This window comes from Condylura cristata, unplaced genomic scaffold, assembly GCF_000260355.1.
Source record: "Condylura cristata isolate star-nosed mole 26May11 unplaced genomic scaffold, ConCri1.0 scaffold00002, whole genome shotgun sequence".
Taxonomy (NCBI): Eukaryota; Metazoa; Chordata; class Mammalia; order Eulipotyphla; family Talpidae; genus Condylura; species Condylura cristata.
The window spans coordinates 5975678-5983686 of NW_004567103.1; the positions used below are offsets into that span (position 1 = coordinate 5975678).

Consider the following 8009-nt stretch of genomic DNA (forward strand, 5'->3'; position numbering starts at 1 on the left):
AGACTTTGAGGAATTTTCCATATATGCTCTATTGTAAATTGGCTATGTGTGCTACAAATAGGCTGTATTTATAGATTATTAAAGACTAGGAGACTAGAAGATGTCTCTGGTCTGTCCCAGACAAGGAAGTTGCAGTTGACTTTGTTCCTGCCAACTGTCTTAGTTTTAACAGGGCTCAAACGGGAGACAGGCGTCCTGGGAGTAAAGCCAGGCCAGGGGTACAAACTCACTTCGCAGGTCCTTCCCAGATAAGTGGGTGTTTTGGGGGGAGCAAGCAGTCCTGGGAAGCTGCCTGACAAATGGTCTAGTCAATAAGAAGAGAGAACTCACCACTAATGGACACGGAAACAAATGGGTGTCATGTCTGACTGTCTCTGACTCTTCTGGAATAGCCCAAGCCTTCAGGTTGAGGTCTGTTTTAGAGCTTTGCATTTTTCACCCACTGGCTTTTTAAAGGAAACTGCATTATCGGGGAGTGGAAGGGAGAAGGAGGTCTTTCTTACTCTCTGGCCAGAGTTCTAAACATCCTTTTGTGCCATTCTAACCTCAAGACACTCCCCACTGCTGGTAGTTCAGTATATAGTTTTCTGTACACATATTTAGCCACTTACTTCTTACAACGGGATAGATTATCATGCACCTCATTCCATCATCTGCTTAATTTGATTCATTTTAAAAATTATGACATAGTTTAAACAGATAACAAGGTTCAGAGGAAAATATGATCAAAGGCAAGTTTTGTTAAATCTCTTTTTTTTTAAAGATTTATTTAGTTATGCATATAAGAACTGCGGTACAGGCCACAGGTGTGGGGGGTGAGAGGATTCACCAGAAACAGAGTGGGGAGCAGAACAGGTGAATCTACTGAAATACACTGCTGAGGGGAGCAGCAGGCAAGACAGGAGAGGTCTGCCACACCACGTGGGGCACTCCCTGGCCGGGGATTGAAATTGTGGTGCAGTGGCTGCAGATAGCTTCCTAGTCAAATCTTGGCTATTTTTTTGCTCTGTGTGTGTGTGTGTGTGTGTTTTTCCTTCACAAAAATGGTACACTGCAGCATTAAAGGGAAACCGAGGCCAGGTGGAACGTTCTTCATCCTGCTCTTCTCTCATGAGGTAGCCACTCTAATGGGTGTTTCTGCCTTTAGGGAGTGGACATAAATGATATGTTGTAAGATTTAAAACTTTTTGTGAAAAGCATGACCTCATAGCACTTTGCAACTTGTGATACATTATAAAGTGATCATTTTCACCAAGCTTGTTACTATAGAACTATCATTTTTTAAATTTCTGCGCCTTCTCTGAACCTCTGGCTACTGCCCAAGTTACTGTCTTATCCTCAGGTAAAACCATTGAGAAGTGAAAGAACATTTCACATCACACTGTGACTATTTCCTCACCCTTTTCCACTGTAGTTCACAAAATTAACAAGAAGTTGGAAACAATTTTATATCAATGAATGAAGCATTTGTCTTATGTAAATAGCACACAGTTACAGAGAACAGCGCATTTCCCTTTTCAATAGTGCTGAGAATCAAGCACCTACCAGGACTTCCAGGGGGGCCTGGGGGGCCGATGGGACCTGGGAAAACACAGCAGTGATCAGCTACTTACAAAGACATAGAGTTACTCCACCCCCATTTTTGTAATCTTAGGTGACAGTAATAATTACCAATAAATACTATTCACACTATTCCTCCACTTTCCATAGAAATGTATTAGAAACCATCACTTATTTAGACAAATTAACAAGAAGAAACTAAGTGTAGATGGCTATCCCTCAAAAGTGGGTCATGCTATCTTACCTTTTCAAATAATTCAAGAGCGACTTACTAGAAATCTGTTCTGGGCACTTTGCTGGATGATTCAGATGCAAGAAAATAAAATAACTGACTGGAGACTTTGCTGGAAGATTCAGATGCAAGAAAATATAATAGCTGACTCCAGATGACTGTCCTGGAGTCCCACTGGACTATCTTGCTGGATGGTTTCAGCTGTGCTAATGATTGCAGCTCAAATTCTTTGGTACATATGAGTGATTTACAGTAAACATAGATTTTCAAAGCCTATTTTATATTTGTCTTTCCATGTGTTGAAATATGCCAGGAATGTCTACTCTTTTAAGGAGAATTTTCCTCTGAAGTCTGTTTCCATCCAAAACTTGCCTAGACCTGTGATTTCACTCTGGCTGCACAATGATCTATAGGGCTCCTATGGTGTGGCCTCAGACTCTCCTCCAGATAGCCGAATCAGATCCCTGGGATGGACCCTGGAAGGGTTTTAATCTAGAAGGGCCTGGGAATGCTGAGGGTAATCATGGATGAGAGCTATAGCTCTATGTCAAAAGCATAGATAGAGTTAGGTCCTCACCCAAAGTCCTCAGTGTGCTGAGACTTATGCAAAATGATGAAGAAAGAACCCACGTTGCTACAGACTGACCAATACAGATAAGAATGAGTTCCTAGGGCATTATCTGTGGCCACCAAAACATCACCACATGTAAATAAAGGCCCCAAATTCTTAGAATACTCAACACTCACTTGCACTCATTCAATCACCATTCATCCATCTTCCACTCATTTTCCAACCTGTATTTTCCAATTAAGAGTCACAGGTGGGTTGAGCCCATGTTGACAGCTCAGGGCACAGGCAGGACCCACAGCTGGACAGGTCCTCCTGCCCCAGGGCCACTCTCACTCGCTCCGACTGAGACACACCAGGGAGGACCTGGAGTCCCTGGAGAACCGCACAGATATGGGGAGAAAAACTGAGTGGGATCACACAGTGTGGCCCTGGCTGGGAACTGATTTATTTTCCTTATTGAAAGTATAATGTGATGACAGTGAATAAAAAATAACTTATTCAAGGACCTGCTTGTAAGCGACTGTGGCGTTAACTCACAGAGCCGGCTCCTCCTGTCATTCTTTGTGTGGATCTGCTCAAGCTACAGCTTCTCAGGGCCTCCCCTTTTTCTTTGTAATCCTCTGAGATCACCGAGTTTTGACCTCTCTCTTCCTGCCCTCTGGCTGCTGGTGTCTGGCCAGACTCCAACCTCATGCTGTCCAACATACAGATCACATAACTCCCTCTGGTAGAGCTCCTAGGAGATGCCATGTGAAGAAGTGATAACTAGGTGACATTCAAAACTTCCATGAAAAGCAACAGATCTCCCCTCTTTGCCTACAAGTCCTAGGTCTATTAGCAAATGTCACATCATATATTCCACGAGAGAGAAAGAGGTATGACCAGCAAGTGCCAAAGGAAGACGTTTATTCTCACCCATTGGACCACGGGCTCCTTTGTGTCCTGGAGGGCCAGGAATTCCTGTATCTCCTTTCTGATAGTACATATCGTAATACTCTGTCTTAAAAAAGAAAGAAGTAAAGAGAAAGGGTGGCTATTTATGGGCAGCTGCCAAGTGGATTATTACAATTTCTTCATTTTGGCCAAGATGTATGTATGGACTTCTGAACTCATGGGTATGGGATGGATAGATTAAAAGACAAAAGCTTTCTGGTATCATGCTACTATGTATTTCATGGTTTTTCAATTAGGAAAATATTTTATGATGTGCCCTAGCTGATAGTCACTTACACACACACATTGATTTATGGATGAATGTGAACATGGGAATTATTTTCACAACATAGTGACTTACCATTATGACATAAGATCAACTCTGAAGTTTTTCCTTTACTTCTATTCCAGCTTAAAAAAAATGTTTGTGCTGAAGGACTAACATGATTTCAAAGTACATTGGGGCTAACACCCAATTGACTATGCCTTTAAATTCAGGACTGAAACTGCAGTTGTTGTGACCGGATCCAGCTGGAGAGGGTGGCGGTGGTGCCTTTATCGGGGCGGCCCAGCTGTTCTTACTGCTAAGCCTCCTACCCACAAGATCACCGGACCAGGTCTGATTGGACCGAGACGTTCATCTTCACAGTCCAGGATGAGAACTGCTAGAGCATTTCAGAAGCTAAGTTGGACCACATCGAACTGTCTGACCACTATCCACAGACAGATAATGACAACAGCCCTTCCTGCTCTGGCTTGATAAAGAGGCGCAGACTGTCGTCTCCATCACACCAGTTAACGGAGATGCTGATTCCAGTATCTTTGAAACTCTGAGAGACTTGATGAAACATGACATTGAGAGTGTCTTTGTTATACTTACTGGACCGGGATATCCGGGAGGGCCGGTGTCTCCTTTCTGTCCCTAGGTAGCACAAGGGAAGCTGTGAATTATGATATCATAACTGAAAGTTTTCACATACAATATTTTGGTAAAGAGCAAAATATACAGATACCAACAGAATGTGTAAAGCAATGCTTTTTTCAATGTAAGGTGCAAATCCAGTCAAAATGAAAGGGACATCGATTTAGATTATTTTCTGGAGTCAGGAGTTCTATCTACAGGTCATGAAGGCGGTTGTAGGGATTCCATGTTTCCTTCACGCTACTGCCTCCAATGACATTCACTGTGCAGGCTCCACACACACCCAGGTTTCTGCCCAGGCCAGAGGCCCAGAATGGCAGAACCTGAATTACAGGCAAAGTCCCAGTGGACCTGGGGCCCTTCACTATCTTCCTCCTGAGGGTACTTCAGATTCTATTGGAAGGCATATAAATATGTAAAATAGTCTGGAGTCTGAACATTTGAGAATTTCTGTAATGTCAGAAACCAATGCCATGGAATAAAGTCCACAAGGAATTTATCTAGAGCTTTTAGAATATCATGGCCCAGGTGAAGCCCCATCACGCAAAACTTCTACAACTGTCATCCTTTCCAGCTCTGTCCTCATTACAGGTTGAAGTCTGGTCCTTAACCAGCCAGCTTCTACTTCACAGAACAATCTTAGCTTCTTTACGGTAAGCCCACCCTTCTGCCACACCGCCCACTTCTGAGTAACAGACACTAACGAGGTTAATGTACTTTGACTGCAACTCCTCACCCAGGGCATATGGGGTGGGGGTGGGGGGGAGCCAATGAGTTCACAAAGGCTGGAGACAGGAGGTCAGGGAGGGTTTACCTTCACACCGTCTTCACCCCTTAGCCCAGGGAAGCCTCTGCTGCCTTTGGCTCCCTAGTAGAAAAGAAAATGGAGCAGGAGGCACAACAAAATCTCAGGTGTTCGAGGACATCTCTTCACAGGGAGGGTTTAAAACTGTGATCGCCAATGTTGCTTTTTAAAAGCTGCTTTCTGTTCACTCATAACCACTCTGTGAGTGACAGTCTTTCATCTGAGAGGAATGACCTTGTCGCAACACCAATGGATCAATCCCGTCTTTACCTTTGTGCCGGGGATGCCGGGGATGCCATCTCTCCCAGGTGTTCCCTAAACAAAAGCCAACAAGGACAGGTCACTTAATAACTTAATATATTTCTTGCTGACCTCAAGCAGGAAAGCCTTATTGACATCCCCCTTGAGGAGCTTAAAAGGGGAAATGATGAGAACAGAACACACACACTCACCTTCCCCTGCCAGGGAAGGCAGAAGCCAGTCAAAGCACAAGAGCAAATTAAGACCTAAGTTTAAGTGAGCATTCGTGTTGTGCCTCCAAGCTTAGGAGGAAGGTGAAGGGACACTGAGCAGAGTGAGGGATGCATTCAGTGACCATCCATTTAATGAATTATTGGTCATTCCTTGAATGTGGATGTGCCTACAATTAAACGTATGTTTAAAAGACATATCACAGCCCTCCCTGGTGGTGCAACAGGTTAGGTTGCAGCACTGCAAGTGAGCCCGCTGCCGCTCAGTGCAAGTTCGATCCCTGGCCCCAGAGGTGATCCACACGGCACGGCAGACCTCTCCTGACCCGCCCGCTGCTCCCCTCAGCAGTGTACTTCGTTGATCTGCCTGTTCTGCTCCCCACTCTGTCTCTGGTGAATCCTCTCACTGCCCCTGAGCCTCTGGCCTGTACCCCACTTCTCTATGCATAAATGAATGAATAAATAAATCTAAAAAAAAAAAAAAAAGACATCACTTCTTCAAACAGATGTGGCTTTTGGATGGACTATTACAGAACTGACTTCCCATGATACAATTACATATTGTTCTGGTGGAACATGTTTTCTTAGAAAAACAATCTTCACTTTTGCCTGTGTATATAGAACTTTTAAACAATCTACATGTTTGACCCTTAGATAGCAGACCTGGGTGGAACAGGAGACCTGTCGCTTCTGCCTTCCCAGGGTCTCATTTCTGTCCACAGCAAGCCCCGTTTTCTTTGGGGAGCTACCAGTTCCACATTCTGTGGGTCCCCACAGGTGTCAGTCACTGGAGCACCCCTGCCCCCTGGCCTGGCCAGTCAAGGTGCCTCTTCCTTCTGGCCATTGCTGCAGAGTGAGACATACGCCCCAGGCTGGACCCAGCAGGGCAATCCCCGGGGATTTTCTCTAGGACATGGGGAGATGCCATCTGTGCCATAGCTTTAATTGAAGTTGTCTGCTGCCATATTCCTCCACTTTCTCCCCTGTTGCCCCCTACAGGGAAGGAAAGAATGCACTGACACCCAGAGAGAAGCAGGAGGGAACCGGGGGAGTCCTGCCCCGACTGCTTTTGGGGCTGAAGTCCTTGTAGTCTGTCTTAGCCTTGAACCTCTCAGGTATTTGCACAAATACCATTTCCCAAATCCTTAAAAATCTATGCTCCTTTGATTTGGGTTTCTTACACCTGCAACCTAACATGCCCCAAGCCCTGATACACGGGCTGCACGTGACCCGGAATTTCCAAACGCACCTGTGCACCAGGATCCCCTCGATCGCCTTTTTCCGAGCCGTAGAAACCTCCAGGTGGCCCCTGGAGGAAGGAGAGTGAGGACAAGGTTTGCAAATTGCTGATTTTCGATTTTCATTTGTTTTACCCTTCTGATCATTCTGCTATATTAATAAACTGTTCAAACGATGGGTCATCTAAGAGGGACAGGCATTTATGACTATTAATTAAAAAAAAAAAATCAGAAGCTGAAGGTGCTAAGGCCGGAGAGGGAGACCATGGGCCCTGGAGAACAGCGCCAAGATTCAGCCTTAAGATAATTCTAGGAACTCACAACTCTGCAGTAAAATATTGTCATGCTTTAGCTAATACTACGATTTGAAGGTAGATCATGCAGCAAGACATACTACGGTTTGACTTTCTGTTTCAAGGGAACAACGTAACTGAAGTGACCTACTTGGGGCCCAGGAGGTCCGAACAGGCCCACGTCTCCTGGCTCGCCCTTCTCGCCTGTGAAGTCCTGCCACAAAACCAACACAAGCTCATTACAGACAGATCAAATTAGCTTTTACTGGTCATCCATGGGAAAGTCCTCTATCCCCGTGAATAATCTGGATTTACAAACTACTTATGTAACTCACTTTAACATAACACCATCATTTGCACATTGTGAATTTTACCTGAACAAGAATTTTCCACCAAAACAATATACAAACATTTTATTTTCAAAGAAAGTATCTTTTGGACCAAACTGCATTAAAGTTATTTAATTCCAAATAAGCACAGGTCATTTCTAGTATGTTTAGCTTTCATACTGATGACACCAAGATTATTTTTGGTGACCAATTATTTTCTGAGTAAATGGTATAGTAAGGATTTGATTTATTCATTCATTAAATAAATCATTAACTATTTATTACGGCTCTTATTTTACTGATTATATTTTTATCAATCTGAGTCTTCTCTTGTGAACATCATTTTTCAAATTCATTTTTACTTTGTGAGTCAAACTTTCCAAACCTCAGCTTCATCAAGGTAGGATTTTTTTTAAATCAAGTTTTAGCCAGTAAATTTTAGACTTTATTATTTTATCTTAGCTCTCCCCCTCAGGTTAAATTTTTTCTAATTTTCAATGTGACTTTTTATTTTGTTAATATCAGATTTCATTATGTTAGGTTTTAACCTGTCCTAGTTTCATGTTGAAACTTTGATCATTAAAAATGGACTAAGTGGGCCCTCCCTGGTGGCGCAGCGGGTTAAAGCACAGCACTGAGAATCTAAAGCCGCTTCC

General features: G+C 43.7%; 1 protein-coding gene across 1 annotated transcript in view; it reads right to left on the bottom strand.

Annotated features, from left to right (window-relative positions):
- The window catches only part of COL4A3 (collagen, type IV, alpha 3 (Goodpasture antigen)), a 121943-nt gene that overhangs the window by 36992 nt on the left and 76942 nt on the right, over nt 1–8009 (bottom strand). The window contains exons 14-20 of the mRNA XM_012728380.1: nt 7176–7238; nt 6743–6802; nt 5294–5338; nt 5033–5086; nt 4177–4218; nt 3279–3363; nt 1546–1581 (exon numbers count right to left, since the gene is read on the bottom strand). Of these exons, the coding sequence (XP_012583834.1) occupies nt 1546–1581; nt 3279–3363; nt 4177–4218; nt 5033–5086; nt 5294–5338; nt 6743–6802; nt 7176–7238 (385 nt within the window). The remainder of the gene's footprint in view (nt 1–1545; nt 1582–3278; nt 3364–4176; nt 4219–5032; nt 5087–5293; nt 5339–6742; nt 6803–7175; nt 7239–8009) is intronic.